Source organism: Festucalex cinctus, chromosome 2 (genome assembly GCF_051991245.1).
Source record: "Festucalex cinctus isolate MCC-2025b chromosome 2, RoL_Fcin_1.0, whole genome shotgun sequence".
NCBI classification, from domain to species: Eukaryota; Metazoa; Chordata; class Actinopteri; order Syngnathiformes; family Syngnathidae; genus Festucalex; species Festucalex cinctus.
Window position 1 is genome coordinate 42194714 of NC_135412.1, and position 19867 is coordinate 42214580.

The 19867-nt window shown below is 39.9% G+C and overlaps 2 protein-coding genes across 8 annotated transcripts in view; both read left to right on the top strand.

Annotated features, from left to right (window-relative positions):
• cacna1db (calcium channel, voltage-dependent, L type, alpha 1D subunit, b) overlaps window positions 1-19867 on the top strand; it is a 240290-nt gene that overhangs the window by 159396 nt on the left and 61027 nt on the right. For 3 of the 7 annotated variants that reach the window (XM_077515157.1, XM_077515159.1, XM_077515160.1), the window contains 12 exons: window positions 1972-2092; window positions 2195-2309; window positions 2403-2460; window positions 2540-2600; window positions 2788-2932; window positions 3656-3785; window positions 4848-4907; window positions 8788-8894; window positions 9104-9191; window positions 10103-10210; window positions 10385-10437; window positions 10538-10684. In XM_077515157.1, the coding sequence (XP_077371283.1) occupies window positions 1972-2092; window positions 2195-2309; window positions 2403-2460; window positions 2540-2600; window positions 2788-2932; window positions 3656-3785; window positions 4848-4907; window positions 8788-8894; window positions 9104-9191; window positions 10103-10210; window positions 10385-10437; window positions 10538-10684 (1193 nt within the window). Of the gene's footprint in view, window positions 1-1971; window positions 2093-2194; window positions 2310-2402; window positions 2461-2539; window positions 2601-2787; window positions 2933-3655; window positions 3786-4700; window positions 4908-8787; window positions 8895-9103; window positions 9192-10102; window positions 10211-10384; window positions 10438-10537; window positions 10685-19867 lie in introns of all 7 variants that reach the window. The other 4 variants (XM_077515156.1, XM_077515158.1, XM_077515154.1 and 1 more) reach the window with 2 other exon arrangements.
• LOC144014860 (uncharacterized) lies at window positions 13784-16888 on the top strand. Its single transcript, XM_077515164.1, has 5 exons — window positions 13784-15010; window positions 15150-15196; window positions 15290-15340; window positions 15413-15446; window positions 15522-16888. Exons 1-5 carry the CDS (start codon window positions 14911-14913, stop codon window positions 15824-15826), a joined length of 537 nt encoding a protein of 178 aa, XP_077371290.1. The 5' UTR covers window positions 13784-14910; the 3' UTR covers window positions 15827-16888.

A 19867-nucleotide genomic window follows, 5' to 3' on the forward strand; every position in this document is an offset into this window, starting at 1 on the left:
GTGGCACTCCATTTACCAGTGGCTGTGGAAAGGGGTTTGGTTCCACCCTTCTATGGAGGCCGCTGATCTTGGTCAACTCTCGGCGGCGATGATCAGTGCGGATAGCGAGGGAAATCAGAGAATCCAAGTCTGTCTGCAGTTCCACGGGAATCAGCAGTTCCTGGATTGCGGGTGTGAGTCCTTTCAAAAAGTGATCCTGCAGAGCTGTGGAGTTCCAGCCACAGTTGGCTGCCAAGGTGCGAAACCGGATAGCATAGTCACTGACTGACTCCTTGCCTTGTTCGAGCCGGCTCAATTCTCGTGCCTTCTCTCGGTCATTACTGTCAGGATCGAATACCTGAATACTCTGGCAGACCGAAGAACCCCTGGCCCACTCCGCGGTGGCCCAGGCTTTGACCCGTCCAGTCAGGTGCGACACCATGAAGGCCACTCGGGATCGGGCTGTGGAAAATGCCTGTGGAGAATGTTCGAAGTGGATTTCACATTCGGTGAGGAATGTCTGACAGCGTCCTGGTTCACCAGAGTATCATTCTGGGGAGGCCAGTCTCAATCCTACTCTGGTGAATGGCGTGGTTGGGACGGAGAGTTCAGGCTGTGGTTGCTGTCTCGTGGAGGGTGGAGCCTGGTGCCGCACGTAGCTCACCAGCTCCTGGACTTGGCTCGACAGCTCCCCTAGCTGCGAGACCATGGCTTACTGGACCTTTTCATGGTTCGCAAGTCGAACCTCCTGGCTCTGAAGTGTAGCGTCGACCTTCCCTGCTGGGTCCATGCTGGCCGAAGTGTACTGACACGACGTGGAGAGGTAGGACTCAGACGCAGGGAGATGGTAGGCCACAAAGGCAGCAGATTTATTAATCAGCAGCAGCAGCAGCCTCCTCTCAGACTTAGAGGAGAAGGGGGAATCAAAAAGTGGAGAACAAAAAACGCTCCACTGGGGAGGAAAAAACAGGCACAAGGTACAGGGGACAACTAAAGGCGCTCCGCTGGGGAGGAAAACAGGCTCAGGGCACAAGGGGAAACTAAGGGCGCTCAGCTGGGGAGGAAAAGGCACAAAAACAAGGCAAAAAGGCAAGGAAACAGGATCAAGGACTCGAGGACTGTGGAACGCTTCCATGCACTGACGTGACACTTCGGCAACTGAGGGAGAAAGGCTGATGGCTTTTATTGCAGGGGATAATTGGTGGCAGGTGGCGATAATCATGGGCGGGGACCGGTAATGAGCGGGCAGCAGGAAGGGCAAGTGACCTGGGGTGAGAAGGGAGTTAGTGATTTTCAAAATAAACAGGAAACATGAGTGCGAAAATAAAAGCATGACCCGCCACGCTGGTGGCGGCGTGACAGCTATAAAAACATGGAACCTACCAAAAGATAGACTAGAGCAGGGGTCTCCAAGTTCGGTCCTTGAGAGCCCCTATCCAGCCTGTTTTCAGCACAGCTGAATCTAATAATCAGCTAATCAGCAAGCTTTGCACAAGGCTGATAACGATCCTGATCATGAATCAGGTGTGTTAGTGGAGAGAAACATGGAAAACAGGCTGGATAGGGGCTCTCGAGGACCGAACTTGGAGACCCCTGGACTCGAGTCTCTTCTTTCATCAGGAATTTATTTTTTGTATCTGTTTCTGTTTTGCAGCAATTAGCATTAGAATATAGCTAAGTTTCATCATTATTCATAAACCTGTTTAAAACACTGAGTAAAAGAGCTTGTTGCAACATGGCCCTGGTTGATCTCTTATACTCTGCTGCCACCTGCGGCCCATTTTTTAATAACTACCATTGCTTTAAGCAGCCTCTTCAGGTTAGAGGATGCATCAAAGCCTTCTGTATGCTCGAGCATAACAAAACATGAAAAAACAACATCATATAAATATGTTTTGGCAATATTTAAAATATAACGTTTTTATACATTTTTGGGAGCAAATGAGTTAATTTTTTTTTTCAGTGTATCATTTTTGTCCATGTGTTACCCAGATTCTGACAGGAGAGGACTGGAATACTGTAATGTACGATGGGATCATGGCGTACGGTGGACCCGCCTCCTCTGGAATGGTGGTCTGCATTTATTTCATCATCCTCTTCATCTGTGGAAACTGTATCCTGCAGACCACAAAACGGATTGTGCTGAAGTAATTGCCATGTTTTGTTCACTTGTTTTGCCCATGACCAGTGTTTTTCCCTTAAGCCACATGACAAGATATCCTGCTAAACGTGTTCTTGGCCATTGCTGTCGACAACCTGGCCGACGCTGAGAGCCTCAACACGGCCCAGAAAGAAGAAGAAGAGGCGAAGAAGAGGAGAAACAGTGCAAAGTACGACTTATTGAGTACCTATCAAAATGTCATATTTTGTTTTTTTGCTTTGTTTCAAATTATCACAAGTGCTTCTGGCTAACTTCAAAACAGAGAGGTGGGCATAGAACAGAGAGTGGAAATAATACAAGACGGCGATGGTGAAACAAAGGTACACAAGCATGCTCATGATTTTACATCAGTGTTAGCTTTAAAAAACAAAACAAAAAAAATCTCCTGAATGTGTGTAGGTGCCAGTTGAGCTTCTGATGGAGGAGAACAAAGAACTTTATTCTGCCATTGACTCACCAGGTAAGACCAAACCTGTTCATTTTCTATACCGCTTATCCTATTCAGAGTCACGGGGAATCTAAAAATCTCATGTCAATGAAGCTAACACGCTAAATGTAACTTCTTTCAGGGTAATTTAAATACAACGGTAGATTGCTAATAAATAGCTATGTTGTTTTCATGACTGTATTCTTCTTTTTTTTCCCAGTGTGTTGTGTGGATGATGACAACGACGACCTCCCAGAAGTCCCGATTAGGCCTCGGCCCAAGAGGCTGTCGGAGCTCACCATCAAGAAAAAAACTCTTCCCATCCCAGAGGGTAGCGCCTTTTTTATCTTCAGCAGCACCAACCCGTAAGTTCAACCTTCTTGAGAATGTAAAAATTAGGGCTGTCAAAGTTAAAGCGTTAATAGATTAATTAATCACAGAAAAAAGTTAAATTAATCACATATTAACGCAGATTAATCACACTGTTTTTTTGGACCGCACTTGAGCCTTGAACGTAACCGCGGATGGTTACATTGAAGGCTGTGCAGGTCAGTGATGAGGTCAATGCACGGCATTTCCTATGCCTGTTGTTCCAAAATGAGCGGGGTGACTCCATTTGGTGTGCTCGGTGGTAAATTTCGCTTTCAAAAACACCCCGACGGGACTTTAGATAAAACAAAAGTAATTTGCGTTTAATTAATTGCTGAATTGCACCCAATTGTTATGATGCTGTTACGTTTTGAGCAATACACGCATGCATGCAATTGCGTACATGCATTCAATCAATGTTTGCAAATGACATTCATATAATAAAATGCGTTAATGTCAAAATATTACGGTATTTTGTATTTATTTTATATTACGCGAGTAATTTAGCAGATTAATCGTGATTAATCAAAATTTAAAAGTGTGATTAATCAGATTAAAAATTTTAATCATTTGACAGCACTAGTAAAAATCAAAACTGCTCTGTATTTAATAGGGCAATGTAGCTTTTATCAATATGTCACATTGATCGGCTCACTCCTTTTTGAGCAATTTCGATAACTGCAACATTACTGTAACTATTTGCTTCCCTCATATCATAGGTTTCGTGTGTTCTGCCATAAATTGATCAACCACCAGATCTTCACCAACCTCATTCTGGTCTTCATCATGCTCAGCTCCGTGTCTTTGGCTGCCGAGGACCCCATACGCAACTTCTCTGCACGCAATATTGTACGTAAGCAACATCCGTGATTTGTCTGGAAACTTTCTTACTTGATACTTAAGTTATGAAGCTGTTAGCTGTCTCAAATTGATAATCTTGCAATTCATAGACTTTACTACTCATTGAGCCGGATTTACTAAAATCCGAAATCATGGACACTGCTCGAGGAAGTGATCTACTAAGATTGTGGCGCAGTTAGTTAAAGGTGTAGAGTTGGTGGAGATTGGCCTATAGAATGAGAGTTTTGTACTTTAAGTAACTCTTGATAGCACCGCAAGTGCAAACTGGAGTTCAAAGTGATATACTAAGATGCACCTGTATGCAGTATATGGTGCATATAGTATCAATTGTTTTAGTTAGAAAAATGGTACACAGAAGACCACCAGTAATACAGTTGTAAGATTGTTTAGTGAACTGCTGCATATGTTTTGTTTATGTGTTTGTAATTCTTTAATGATGTACTGTGGCCTCCCATCTATTTGCGGATTTGTGTCCTCATCCTCTGCTTAAAAGCAGTTTAAAAAAATAAATAAAATTGAATGGCACTTATAATGAGCAACAAATATTACTGTATCCATGGTTGGGTCCCTATCTCCCACAAATAGCCGAAGTCCACTGTACTTCTGTCTGTCTGTCTGTCTGTCTATTTCCGTCTAGTTTTTCTTGTTCGAATGTTAGCTTACTCACAGTCATATTTGTTAATAAACTTGGAATGCTAATTAATTGAACTTTCTGGATCAACACCAGTTTGTGCTGAAGCCGTTTTGGCTCAAACAGAACCCAGTATAACCTTAATTCATGACAAATTGGTGCGGTGCACACATGAGCTCGTTTGCACACGTGTGTCAAAAGTCAAACACAATCACTGTGCTGTTGTCCCCAGAACGTTTTGATGACTGCAATTTGTGCATTGCCTCTTGCAGATACTTGGTTATTTTGACTATGCTTTCACGGCAATCTTTACTGTTGAGATCCTGTTTAAGGTAAATGGTGTGTGTGTGTCGTGCGGTGCTGTGCTGGCTAGAGCTTCAGTAACCTCCTGCGTGCTTGTGTCACTCTTGCCTCCCCAGATCCTAGGCTATGCAGACTATGTCTTCACTAGTATGTTTACATTTGAGATCCTTATTAAGGTAAACAAGAGAGCGTTGAGATGCCTCTGTAAAATAAAATTAATTCAGTAAATAAAACAATTGTACTACTTCAGAGCATGCTGCATAAGCCCACCTTCCCCTGATGATTTCTTTCTTTTTTTTTTTTTTTTTGGCAACAGCCATATGTCATTTTGTAATGGCAACAGTCCGTCAGTATATACTTTTTGTATTGTAAAGATATTTCCTTGTATGTCAATGACTGTTCCATCTCGGCTTGAGTCTTAAAAAAAAAAATCATTATTAGAAACTTAATCGACCACTGGTTGACTTTTCCCTCTAATAGCAAGTTCTTTTTCTTTCTTTCTTTCTTTCTTTCTTTCTTTCTTTCTTTCTTTCTTTCTTTCTTTTTTTTAAAATAAAATTGAGGAAAAAATAAACTGAACACTGAACTGAACTGAACTGAAAAAAATAAACTTTTACAATTGATTAAACCATGATATAAAAAGTAGTTATAATTAATTAAAAATACATATTTTTAAAATATTTATTTATTAATGTATTTATTTATGTATTTATTTATAGCCTCAAGGTCACAAGCAGATAGTTCTGACTCAACAAACCCCTTTTTGGCCTATCCATATCGCTCAAGAATGCACTTGCATAACGTTTGATTTTTCAAGGTTGCAGTTGAATCCTTTGAATTACCCCCTTTGTATGTTTAGCCCTTGTTGTTTTTGTTTGCTATCGACCTTTTGAATTTGATCAGGAAAAGATTGCAGGGCCATTATTATAAAATATAGGATTAATCTGCATCAGAAGTGAATGTAGTGGCTTTAGAATGCTGTGTTGGATGTCTTTCTCAAATGTCTAATGCCTGTGTGTACTGCATATTTGTATGTGTGTACTGTATATAAAATACAGTGGAACCACAATGGTTGAATTTTAAGGACACAGGTAAACATCTGATTTGTTTCGATTAAAAAAAAAACATCCCATAGAAATATGTTGCTATCATCAAAGCTTTTTAACTGTACAGACAGTATTTTAAATACAATTTCAACATTCTTAATGGCAACAAAAGTTACAATTAATCCATCCATCCATCCATCCATCCATCCATCCATCCATCCATCCATCCATCCATCCATCCATCCATCGTTCCACATAGCGGATATTCTTAGTAGGGTCTGCAGTTAGGATTTGGGTTTCCTGTCACAGACTTTGGGTGAGAGGCAGGATACATCGTGACGTGCAGTGAGCTCTAGGCTTGGGTAAGCAGGCAGTCGTAAATTGAAACATACACACCAATTACAAATGTGTGTGTTGGCAGGCGAGTGTACAGCATATCCTAGGGTGACCCTATTCTAATCGGGGGAGGGGAGGTGGGGCGGGGGTGGGGTAGGACACTTAGGCCGAACTAATATACTTAAAAATGATACTGTTTACTCCAAGATGTATACATTCAAACTATTTTAATGCATGCCTCCTCTGTATTGTTAGAAACAAAAATTACTTGACAAAAATGATTATGACAGACACAATGTTTTAAGCGCATTTTTTTGCTCCGCAAACAAATTGGGATGAGCAAGGTTTGTGCCCTTCGCCTCCCGTGAGGCAGCTCATCACTTTGCCACTCAGCTAAATCTCAGACCCACCGTTGCAGCAGAGGACAATATTCGAACGCTAACTGTTGTCCGCAAACGTGGTTCTGCCCGTCGCGATAAACACGGTGCAGTGCACTCCGCCTCCCATTTGCCGCACAACGAAACCCGAAGAATTTCATTCATTAATAAAAACCCGTCCGAACGCCCGGAAAGGATGTAATCTAGTGGACATCTCCCAGTAAAACAGTCTAATTTCTTGCAAAATCAAGCTAGCAATAGCAATGTCAAACATCATGTAAACTGAAACCATCCACAAAGCCAGTACTTCCTTTTGTAGCATTCTTTGTGAAAAGTACGAATAATTTGCTGAAGATCCGGTAGCTAAGGCGTTGGTCTCCCATCCTTCAAAAGATGACGTTTTTCCTCAAAAGACAGGCGTGAAAATAGTTTTATATTTTCCAGAGTGGCGTCATCTTACCGGCGTACTGTGCACTAAGTGTGTTTTGAATTCACGAATGCACTGTGCGAATGTATGTTCGCATAGGAAAAATAAAGCTACGTAAAAAAAAGCTGCGTAACAATCTGCATATTTGCGTAAAGGACTTTTCTACTGGGAAACTGACTACGCATGCGCGAACACACATCGCTACTCAGAAAGGGCTGCTGGAGGCATTGGAGGCGTGTGCCTTCAACAGGAGAATTTTGCAGCATTTTTGCCTGAAGGCCAGAAGAAGTCGAGAGTCCTTTTTAATTGAGCTATGAAAATCGCCAGATGTTGTCACTTTCAAATCTATATAGGTAGTGTAGGCTATGTGAAATGCAAAAATAATTTAAATCAATAGAAGAAGCCAATTCATTTTCGTTTCATTTAAGCCTTGGTCAGGCAGTGCCTACCTTGCCTGCCCTGAACGCACGTCACTGCCATCCATCCATCCATCCATCCATCCATCCATCCATCCATCCATCCATCCATCCATCCATCCATCCATCCATTTTCCGAACCACAACAAATTCAGTCTTAACTTCAATGACAAATCCTCAAAACATTATACAACATGTCACAAAGGAGCCGAATGCATCCCACATTTTTTGAGAATAAAAAAAGTTTACCGCTGTAACAGATAAAACGGTCTGATTAGCTCACAGAGCTTCCTCTATCATTTATTTATTTGCTTTTTCTGTTAACAGTTAATTTTAGTATTACACACAAAAGGTACCCAGCTCACATGCATGGATATTTTCGTCTTAGTTTCAATGCATACCAAAAAACACATTTTCTCTCATTTATCATGCCAAATAAAGTTTGACAAATGATCTCATCTCCTATGAAACATAATTCAAGTATTTCACATTGGTTGGGAATCAACGTCTCAGATGAGTGGTTCTCATCGCGGTCCTCGAGCAATACACGTGTCTCAAGCAATCAGCTAATCAACAAGCGCTGCATGAAGCCTGATGACGATCCTTAGCTGTGTTGGCTGAGGGAGACATAGAAAACAGGGTGGATCGGTGTACTCGAGGACCAGGGTTGGGAACCGCTGTCTTCGATCATGGTACCAGTTTGTTTACTTCCCAAGGCAATGTACGCCCAAAGCAACAAAAAAGCCAAAGAAAAAGCAAAACATCCTTACTGAACTGAACCCTCACAAGGGTATGTCAATGACTTGCATGATTCCATGCATGATGGCGCTGATGTTTCATTAGGCGTTTTTTCCTGCATTCCTAATTGTTTGACTTCAATGGCATTTGACTATGGTGCTTCCACTGTTCTAAATTACATGTTGCCTAACCAACATTTTATTAGTTTATTTAGAATATAGTGTGTGAGGGTGAAGTCTGTGTCACTCCATCAGTTATATTGATGTTTATATGTCTTGGATTTTGGACAGTGTCACTTTAACAAGTTGTGCACTCTGTCCACAACCACCGACAAAACACAATGCATGGACTGTTAAAACGAGATTTACACACTTTCTTATTCTGTTTCAATGCATTCCATAATTTGCCATTAAAAAATAAATAAAACATAAAATAATAATAATAATATCTATCTATCTATCTATCTATCTATCTATCTCTCGCTCTCTCTCTCTCTCTCTCTCTCTCTCTATATATATATATATATATATATATATATATATATATATATATATATATATATATATATATATATATATATATATATATATATATATATATATATATACTGTATATATATATATATATATATATATATATATATATATATGAAATAGTCCCACAGAAGGAGTTTTTCCGATGATGTTGCTGGGTTTGACTGACATTTGTCTGTTCAGATGACAGCATTTGGAGCTTTTCTTCATAAAGGAGCTTTCTGTCGAAACTACTTCAACCTATTGGACCTGTTGGTCGTTGGAGTGTCTTTGGTCTCCTTCGGTATTCAGTACGTATCAGTCAACAAACCACCGTTTCTGTACATATTTGTTGAGTTATTTTTAATGTACCACCCTGTGTTGATAGTGTGTACGTCAGTAACATTGACCATTAAAGCAATTTTTTGTACGTATTGTGTTTTTTGTTGTTTTGTTCTCACATTCTGTTCCATATTTTTTGGAAAGGTTCTGTCTAACGATCTTTTGCCTTCCTCCATAGGTCTTCTGCAATCTCAGTGGTGAAGATTCTTCGTGTTTTGAGAGTTCTCCGGCCACTGAGGGCCATCAACAGAGCCAAAGGACTTAAGGTCAGCACGATAATATTGATAAAGTTCTTGATTGTGTAGATTTGTGTATGTCCAATATGCACTTCTTAACTCTTTGACCGCCAAAAACGTTTAATGATGTATTCTAAAATCTTAATGAATGCCGCCTTAAACGTTAATTTAATTGACGTTATGTTTTTTTTTTTCCCTCAATGGGCAGCGCAACGTCTTGTGCAGCGCTGCCTTGTCATTGGGGTTGTGAAATCAAAAACAGCTACTAACGCTGACCAGCAAATGGCAGCATTGTATCTCTTCAATGGGCTGCCGGTATGTCAAATTACAACGAAACATGATGGAATCTGATGCAATGCAAAGTTTTCAAGGATGACGTGAATGATCGCTAAACACTAAATGTTACTAAACAAAAAATATTACAGTCAAAGTCACTTAAGTGCAAACAAAAATGTATCTTTTTACATAAAGCTTGTTTTCTCTTTATTTTTTTGTATTTTCGCTTATGTTACTCAAGTGACTTATTTTCAAATGGTGATTAGTAAAGAACGGAATAAGGTGGAAATGTATTTTTTTTTTCTCATGAAAGAATGGAATCCAATCTTTCATATGGTATCCACCATGTTTATGTACTCCTGCCGCACAATATTATGTTTGCTTTGAAAAATGAGTGATAATGCTCGAAATCGGCTGGCACTGTCGGGGTTGTTTTTTGGATAACTTTTGGCAGTCAAAGAGTTAATCACTTGATAAATCAATCAGAGGCTGGGATACACCCATTAGTTCACCTTCGTTTTTAATTTTCCATAACTTTCAATGATGTATTCCTTACTCCACGTTTACTGCATTTTCACTTTTTGTAGGTATAAAGGGAAGGCGTCTCTTTACTGAATATTGCATGCACCTATATTCTATATTCTAACGTCTGCACCTTTTTACAGCATGTGGTCCAGTGCGTGTTTGTTGCCATCAGGACCATTGGCAACATCATGATCGTCACCACGCTGCTGCAGTTTATGTTTGCGTGCATCGGAGTGCAGCTTTTCAAGGTATAGTGAAGCAGGAAACACTTCAGTGATGTCACTATAGCGCCACTGATGTAGCCACTCAGCAGTGGCTTTGCTTATCTTAGAATAGTTATATGATAAGTTAGGTTGGTTAAATAAATAATGTCACATTTTAAGTAAATAAATTTAAAGGAAGTCTTTCCTCTTCATACACAGGGCAAATTTTATCGCTGCACAGATGATGCAAAGTCCAGTCCCGATGAGTGCAAGTGAGTTTATGATTTGTTTTACTGTTCATTATGGTCTCACAAGATTCTTCATGTATCCACAACCTTACGTGTGGTAAAAAGTGTCATCCTCAAACTTCAGGGGAACGTACATTCTCTACAACAATGGAGACACGGCAATGCCCATGGTCAAAGAGCGGATCTGGCACAACAGTGACTTCAATTTTGATAACGTCCTCATGGCCATGATGGCTCTCTTCACCGTCTCCACCTTTGAAGGATGGCCCACGTAAGGAGCTTGTTTGGGTTTTTGTGGGTAAAGTCTCGACAACAGTTTGAGATATATAGTACAGTGGAATATAACCACTGCAGTTGAACATAATCTGTGCTTCATTTTCACACAGGAAGTAATACAAAAGTTTGATCTGAATTTTGAGGCATATTTTCCCTCAAATTCGGTTCAAATTTCAAATTATATCACATTGACGCTAAATTCACTGTATAAACCTGGAAGAACTTTTTTTTTTTTATTTTTTTTTTTTTTTTTTAACCCTATCCTCCATTATGCAGGGGAAACTCACTTTTTTTTTGTTGTTGCTATTTTTGTGGCCAAAACTACTAAACTAACAGCTTTGGTGTCATCTGGTAGCACTGAGGAGGTTCATCTGTACCTGGGGTCTGCAACCTGCTGCTCTGGAGCCACATGTGTACCTCTCCCATGGCTCCCTGTTGATTTCTATTTAAAAAAAAAAAAAAAAAACTTAAAAATTAACTTCTTTTTTTTTACATATTTTTTTGATTTTTAGATCAAATATTCTTAAATTAATTAAGATTTAGATAAAAGATGAATATTTAAATATTCAAATAATGTCAGTGTCCAAATTTTTAATTTGTCAGAAAAAGAGAGATGAAAAAGTTTTAAATATTACCTAAAAACGTCCAAAAAGCAAACACAAAATGAAAGAGTAAAAGCAGAAAATTCTCATAAAATTCCATGAAATTGCCAAAAATGTCAGAAAATTTAATCAAAAAGGCAGAAAAGAAAATGTTCAAAAGTAACTATAAAATGTCCAAAACAAAAGAAATCCAGGAAATTATCGTATTTTCCGCACTATAAGGCACACCTCATTATAAGGCACACCGTCAATGTATGACATATCTTCAAACTTTTTCCATATATAAGGCGCACCGCACTATAAGGCGCACCGCATTATAAGGCGCACCTTCAATGAATGACATATTTTAAAACTTTTTTCATATATAAGGCGCTACAGTCGAGGCTGGGGTTACGTTATGCATCTATTAGATGGTGCTGCGCTAAAAGGAATGTCAACAAAACAGATCAAACTTTATTAATATATTACAAACCAGCTTTCTGACAACTCCAAAATGAATAAACAGCTGTTTTATTATTTTCTCTGAGGTAAAGTATTAGTATTAGCTAGCGATCCAAGATGGCGCAATCTTCTGCGCATGCACGTCACCGATCGTGCAGGGTCACCGACAGCGTCTTGACAGCGGGACCTGTTGTGGCTCAATATTGATCCATATATAAGGCGCACTGGATTATAAGGCGCAGGGTCAGCTTTTTAAAAAATTGAAGGCTTTTAGGTGCGCCTTATAGTGCAGAAAATACTGTAACATAAAATGTCCACAACATTGCAGCAAAAAAAAAAAAAAAAAAAAAAAAAAAAAACAACAACAACAAAAAAACATTGATAACAATGAAAAATAGATAGAAGAAAAATAAAAAAAAAATAGAGCTGCGAGCAGCTATAAAGGGCCCTCACAACCCGGGCCACGTTGGGGTACTTGCACGTTGGGGTACTTGCATGTTGGGATACTGCGAAATAGGAAACTGTCTAAATTGTAAATGTTTTTGCCATGCTTTGTGTTTGCAACGTTTCATGGAAAGGCCAAAAATGATGCACAATTAACAAAATAAAATCAAAATGGCTTGGCACATGGCTATAGAATACTTTTTTGTTAGTCTTAGGCTGATAGGTTCATAAAAATGTCGAGAGGGCGCTATTGAGCCATTTATTGCAAATTGCACAAGAAATCTCTTAGGTATTTGTGCATATGTTCATGACAAGTCTGATGTGTGTGCAAAGTTTCATGAGTTTTCGCACATGTTTAGACCAAACAAAAAGCATTTTACTTGGCAAACAATACATCGCTATGGCAACGGCGTGCAACAAAATAAAAAAAAAACTTTCGATAAGTTTGCATCTTAAACATCTTAAGATGATCACACCAAGTTTCAAGACGGTCGGATAAATTTTGTCGGAGGAGTTGGTTAAAATATGACCCCTAAAAAAAGACCACAAAAATGGCTACAAATCCCAACGTAAATCAAAATGGCGGACTTCCTGTTTGGTTGAGCATATGATTCCAAGAGACTTTTTTTTGTACGTCGTGGGCTCTTATTTATGCCTTCAAATTATCATAGCGCTAGGTGAAATGTACAACCAGGAATGCTTCGTTAAAGAGGAGTTTTTTAGCTCAAAATGTGATGCCCGGCCCCTGGGGGACTTCCCGTTGGGTTTAGCACATGGCACCAAGAGACTTTTTTTTGTACATCGTGGGCTGTTACATATGTCTACAAATTTTCGTAGCTCTACCTGCTTCGTACAACTGGGAATGCTTCATTAAGAAGGAATCTTTTCCTTTGCAAAACGTGCATACCCAGACAACAGCGTGCGACGAAATAAAAAGCTTTCAATAAATTTTCATCTTCAACATCTTTAGATGAATCACACCAAGTTTGAAGACGATTGGATAAACTGTAGGATGAGTTTGTTAAAATAAGACCCCTATGAAATGGCCAAAAAAATGGCAACATGTTCCAAAATTAAATCAAAATAGGCGGACTTCCAGTTAGGTTTAGCATATGGTTCACAAAGAGTTTTTTGTACCTTGAGGGCTGTTACATATGTCTTAAAATTTTGGTAACTCTAGGTGAAACGTACAGCCGGGAATGCTTCATTAAGTAAGAATTTTGAAACGCAAAATTTGATGCCCCACCTCTGGCGGACTTCCTGTTGGGTTTAGCAAATGGCACCAACAGACTTTTTTGTAGGTCGTAGTCTGTTACATATGTGTACCAATTTTCGTAGCTCTCCGTTAAACGTACAACCGGCAATGCTACGTTTAGTAAGAATTTTGAAACTCTAAATTTGACGCCCCACCCCCGTCATATAGTATGTCAAAAACTTTAGATTTTTTACCATGGTGTTGTCCCAGGTGTTGAGATGGTACAGCCCAAGTTTGAAGTCAATCGGGTTAACCGTGTAGGAGAAGGGGGCAAAAGTATGACCCCTGTAAATATGCAAAAATGGGCCAAAATTGGACATTTAAATACTCATACCTCAATTCCTGTCTATTTTAGGGTACACATATCAAAGAGGTTTTTGTTCATCTGGATGTGCTACAGGAGCCACACAATTTTCGTAGCCGTAGGACAATCATAGCGGGACAGGGATCCGTTAAACCTATATAGGGGGCGCTATGGAGCCTTTTTTCTGTTATCGTGTATGGGGACTTTAAAATATCAAATTTTTCGCCAGGCCTGATGTGTGTGTAAAGTTTGGTGAGTTTTCGTTCACGTTTAGTGTCTCAAAAATGTGATTGTTTGCGGAGAAGAAAAATAATAATAAGAAGAATTCCTACAAAAACAATAGGGCCTCGCAGCGGCACCGCCGCCGGTGCCGCCGCTGCTCGGGCCCTAACTAGAGCTGCGAGCAGCTATAAAGGGCCCTCGCAACCCGGGCCACGTTGGGGTACTTGCACGCCGGGGTACTTGCATGTTGGGGTACTGTGAAATAGGAAACTGCCATTCATTGCAAAGTGCACAAGAAATCTCTAAAATATTTGTGCGTATGTTCATGACAAGTCTGATGTGTGTGCAAAGTTTCATGAGTTTTCGCACGTTTAGTCAAAAAAAAAAGCAGCATTTTACTTGGCAAACAATGCATCGCTATGGCAACAGCGTGCGACAATATGAATAGCTTTCAATAATTTTTCATTTTAACTCTTTGGCCGCCATAAACGTCTAGTATAGTTTAGTATAAACCTAGGGTATGCCACCAAAAACGTTATTTGACGTTAACTATGTTTTTTAATGGAAACGGGTGGAGGAAAGCCTTGGGCAGCTGTGCTCCAAGTATCAAGCCGATCGGGTTACTATAATGAGTATTCCTGGCCACTAGATGGCTGTGACGAGTCTTTTGGACAAGATCGGGTAGGAGACAACAGTAGAAGAGAGAGGCTGAGCTAGAGTGTTGAGGGGGAGCGAATGGCTAACTTGGCTAAGAGAGTCAAAAAGGCTACAGATGGCAATCAGCTCACGCTTGATCCTTATTTTCAAAGCTCAAAAGCATCGACCAGTGCTCAAGAGCACAGTGATGACGAGGTTAAGTCATAGTTGAAGCGGTGACGCGGCCGTTTCGACCACGTCCTAAGGCCCCACCGGCTAGCGATGCTAATAACGTCCTAAGGCCCCACCGGCAAGCGATGCTAACACCGGAGAAAAGTGGTGCACAACGGAGCACCCTTGCACAGATGACGTTTCATCGGACGATGGACAGTCTTTCGTCCTCCAAAGAACGTGAAGGTAAGCGCTAACATGCTAAGAGATTGCTAGTAAGATTACTTTCCTAACTTTTCGGGCGATCTGCTAGCAGCGTGTGTAAATGTGCTGATATACACTCGAACATCTATTACCTATACAAACGTGAATGTATATTTTATAGATCGTGCTCACAGCAACATCCAACCGCTGGTTCTACGACAAAGAAAGGTAAAAAAACAAAAAAACAAAAAACGTTTTCAATACACCGCAACAAAAAAAGGAAAGTCTTTCGATAGTATTGTAATTGTATGTTTTTTTCAGCTCCTACTCATAGGGCCCAAAGTGACCCTTCTCACAGTGAGCAGAACAAAGGTAAAAAGAAAAAGAAAGATTCTCCACAGCACTAATAAAATATTTGATGGTAAACGTCTCTATAATTTACAGAATGTGCATCAACCAATAAATCCAAGAAAAAAAGGTAAACATATGCAAACACACACATTGCATCACAGTGCTCTAAAATAATATATGATTTTGAAATGTATATTTGCAGATCCCAAAGATTCTGGCTGGCATGAAGTTGATGAAGTTCGATGGCAGCCAACCATCTTCCCCTTTGCTGCAAAACCAGGACCAAGGGATGCTGCAGCAGAGCTGAATTCCCACCAGCTGACATCCTGGAGCTCTTCATCACGGATGAACTTCTCCAGCACATCGTTCATCATACCAACCTCTACGCAAATCAGTCCATGCAGAAGCAGACCGACAAAAACTGTGGTGCAATTCCTGCTGCATCCCCCTTGCACTCAAGGGATTGCTCCACAATATAGCACGCAAAAAGAAAAATTGTGTAGTTGAAACATCCACACAATTGTAAATAGTAACACGTACACACACCACACATTCGCAGTTGCGCACGTGTAAATAGTTTGCAAAGAGTTTTCCAAATTGTTTGTTCGGATTGCTACTGTTGAATGTAAATAAACTTATTTTGCAATCAAAAAACACTTTTTTTATTGTTGGGGTAGTGCTTTATAGAAGTTTAGGTGTTTGTAGAATCACTCATGCAAAAAAAAAAGTGCCAAATTCACTAGAGTGCATGAAATAACATCGTTTCACAAAAAGCTTGATTTCTCCGTATTTTGGAAGAAAATAGAGGATTTGGGTGAAACGAAGCTGTTTTCTATTGTTGATTACTGAAAATCTAAATAAGGTAGAAACAAACTTTTTTTTTAGATGAAAGATGAGACTTCAATCTTTCATTTGGTAGTATCCGCGTTGCCATAGTCCAAACAGAACATTTTCTGTGGAGCTTGAAAGATCGGTAAAATTCTGTAAATCAGCTGGCACTATGGGGTTACCTTTTCCGAAAATGGCTGGCAGTCAAAGAGTTAAACATCTTAAGATGAAAGACACCAAGTTTGAAGACGGTCGGATAAATTTTATAGGAGGAGTTCGTTAAAATATGACCCCTAAAAAAGGCCACAAAAAATTGCTACAAATCCCAATGTAAATCAAAATGGCGAACTTCCTGTTCGGTTTAGCATATAGTTCCAAGAGACTTTTTTGTACATCGTGGGCTGTTATGTATGCCTCCAAATTATCATAGCGCTAGGTGAAACGTACAACCGGGAATGCTTCGTTAAAGAGGAGTTTTTTAGCTCAAAATGTGATGCCCGGCCCCTGGGGGATTTCCTGTTGGGTTTAGCACATGTCACCAAGATACTTTTTTTGTACATCGTGGGCTGTTACATATGTCTACAAATTTTCGTAGCTCTCGCTGATTCGTACAACTGGGAATGCTTCATTAAGAAGGAATCTTTTCCTTTGCAAAAAGTGCATACCCAGACAACAGCGTGCGCCGAAATAAAAAGCTTTCAATACATTTTCATCTTTAACATCTTTAGATGAATCACACCAAGTTTGAAGACGATTGGATAAACTCTGTAGGGGGAGTTCGTTAAAATAAGACCCCTATGAAATGGCCCAAAAAATGGCAACACGTTCCAAAGTAAATCAAAATGGCGGTCTTCCTGTTAGGTTTAGCATATGGTTCAAAAAGAGTTTTTTGTACCTTGAGGGCTGTTACATATGTCTTCAAATTTTGGTAACTCTAGGTAAAACGTACAACCGGGAATGCTTCGTTAAAGAGGAGTTTTTTAGCTCAAAATGTGATGCCCGGCCCCTGGGGGACTTCCTGTTGGGTTTAGCATATGGCACCAACAGGCTTTTTTATAGGTCATAGTCTGTTACAGTACTGTTTAGTAAGAGTTTTGAAACTCTAAATTTGATGCCCCGCCGCTGTCATATAGTATGTCAAAAACTTTAGATTTTTTACCATGGTGTTGTCCCAGGTGTTGAGATGGTACAGCCCAAGTTTGAAGTCAATCGGGTTAACCGTGTAGGAGAAGCGGGCAAAAGTATGACCCCTGTAAATGTGCAAAAATGGGCCAAAATTGGACATTTAAATGATCATACCTCACTTCCTGTCTATACACATATGAAAGAGGTTTTTGTTAATCTGGATGTGCTACAGGTGCCACACAATTTTCATAGCCGTAGGTCAATCGTAGCGGACCTGGGATCCGTTAAACCTATGTAGGGGCGCTAAGGAGCCATTTTTCTGTTATCATGTATGGCGACTTTAAAATATCAAATTTTTCGCCAGGCCTGACGTGTGTGTAAAGTTTGGTGAGTTTTCGGTCACATTTAGTGTCTCAAAAATGCGATCGTTTGCGGAGAAGAATAATAATAAGAAGAAGTAGAATTCCTACAAAAACAATAGGGCCTCGCAGCGGCACTGCCGCTGCTCGTGCCCTAATTAGAGCTGCAAGCAGCTATAAAGGGCCCTCGCAGCCCGGGCCACGTTGGGGTACTTGCACCTTGGGGTACTGGCACATTGGGAGCAGAGTTTCTTTGAAAATGGCATAATAAACCTTTACATGTGGATTTTTCTTTTGCCAGGTGTGATGAGTGTGTCAAGCTCAATGGGTTTTGGTGAATGTTAAGATCTGCAAAAATCAGTGTACTTTTAGGGAATGAGTTGCCCTGATTTGTATTTTTTGTAAAAGTACATATACACATCATCGCTCGTACTCATTGCACAATGTTGCTGTTATTGTCCATAGAGGCTCTCAAAAATAAATAAAACAAAATAAAAAAGTACGTAAGTTTGGATCGGTCTGATGCCAGTGAACATTTTGAGTGTTGGAAAGTAAAAGAATATTCATAAATGACTTAGTTATCACACTTAGAATGAGTTTACAATTTTTGTAAAAGTACCATAAGTGGGGTATTTTTTTTTATGCCTCAAGGGCGAGGTGGCGCTGCATATATAACTGAATGTTGTCATCGAGATACCTTCAGTCCTTGACTATAAACAGACATGTGAAGTTTGGGATTTTTTGGAGCATGGACCTGGGAGTTATTAAGCATATCCTTTTTCATTGCGAAACGTGTTTACAATTTTTGTAAAAATACCGTAAGTGGGGTATTTTTTTTTTCATGCCTCAAGGGCTAGGTGGCGCTGTATATATAACTGAATGTTGTCATAGAGATAGCTTCAGGCCTTGACTATAAACATACATGTCAAGTTTGGGATTTTTTGGAGCATGTACTGGGGAGTTATTAAGCATATCCTTTTTCATTGTGAAACACAAAATTTGATGCTCCGCCCTCATCATATAGTATTTCGAAAAGTCAAGGTTTTTCCCCCTGGCGTTGGCTCAGGTCTTGACATGGTCCAGGTCAAGTCTGAAGTCAGTCGGATGAAACGTGTTGGAGAAGTGGGCAAAAGTATGCCCCCTGTAAATGTGCAAAAATTGTCAAAATTGGGACATTCAAAAATTCGTAGCTCACTTCCTGTTCATTTTAGTACATGGGTCCAAGAGACTTTTTTTATAGGTCTTGGGCTCCCTCATACACCTAAAAATATCAGAAGATTTTGCTTAAACGTACAAGCGGGGCTGCTTCGTTAAAAATTCCTAGGGGGCGCTATTGAGTCATTTTTGTAAAAATAGTACAATCCACGATAAAATATTGCTCATTTTGCCAGGCTCGATGTGTGTGCAAAGTTTCATGTGTTTCTGTGCCAGTTTAGGCCCTCAAAATTGGCGTTGTTTTCTTGGCGATCAGCGCTTAGCCACGCCCACAGCGATTCGCAAAAACTCACAAACTTCGTGTTGTGACATCATGAAGGCCGAAACTCTCATCTGAGCAAATGTGAGGTAGGTCCAGTTAATGTAGTTGGAGAAAAACATTGAAGAAAAATTGTAAGAAAAAAATTGCCACTAGGTGGCGCTTTCAGAAGATGAAATATAAGTTCGTAGATGTCTTAAGGGCTGGACTCTCCTAAAATGTGTGAAATTTTGAGAAGATAGGATCATCTGGGTCAAGTTAAAGCAGCTTTTATTCTCAAGAAAAATCATCAGACTTTGCGGCACCGTCACGGCCACGCCCTTTGGTGAAAACTTACAATCTTCGGTGTGGGGCATGATCAACATCTAAAGACTTTCCGGACCAATTTTCAACTGGATCCCTTCAACGAGTTCGGCACAGTAGCTAAAAATGTAAATTATCACATTTATTGTCACCACTAGGTGGCGCTATATGTATAAGTGAATTTTATGATATATATGTTTTCAGGCCGTGACTATTAAGTTGCATGAGAAGTTTGAGATTTTTTGGAGCTTGTACATGGGAGTTATTAAGCATTTTGTCCTTCTGGACAAATTAAATTTTAAAGGCAATTATTGATGCCCCGCCCCCGTCATATAGTATTTCGAAAAGTTAAGATTTTTTGCCTAGTTGTTGTCTCAGGTCTTGAGATGATACATGGCAAGTTTGAAGTCAATTGGATGAAAAATGTTTGCAAAGGGGTAAAAAGCATGGCCACAGTGA

Excerpts from the sequence above, each read along its gene's own strand:
- LOC144014860 (XM_077515164.1), top strand. The coding sequence starts at position 14,911 with ATGCTAACACCGGAGAAAAGTGGTGCACAACGGAGCACCCTTGCACAG. Across the intron at positions 15,011-15,149 it reads GTCCTCCAAAGAACGTGAAG|ATCGTGCTCACAGCAACATC; the intron begins GTAAGCGCTAAC and ends TATATTTTATAG. Across the intron at positions 15,197-15,289 it reads TGGTTCTACGACAAAGAAAG|CTCCTACTCATAGGGCCCAA; the intron begins GTAAAAAAACAA and ends TGTTTTTTTCAG.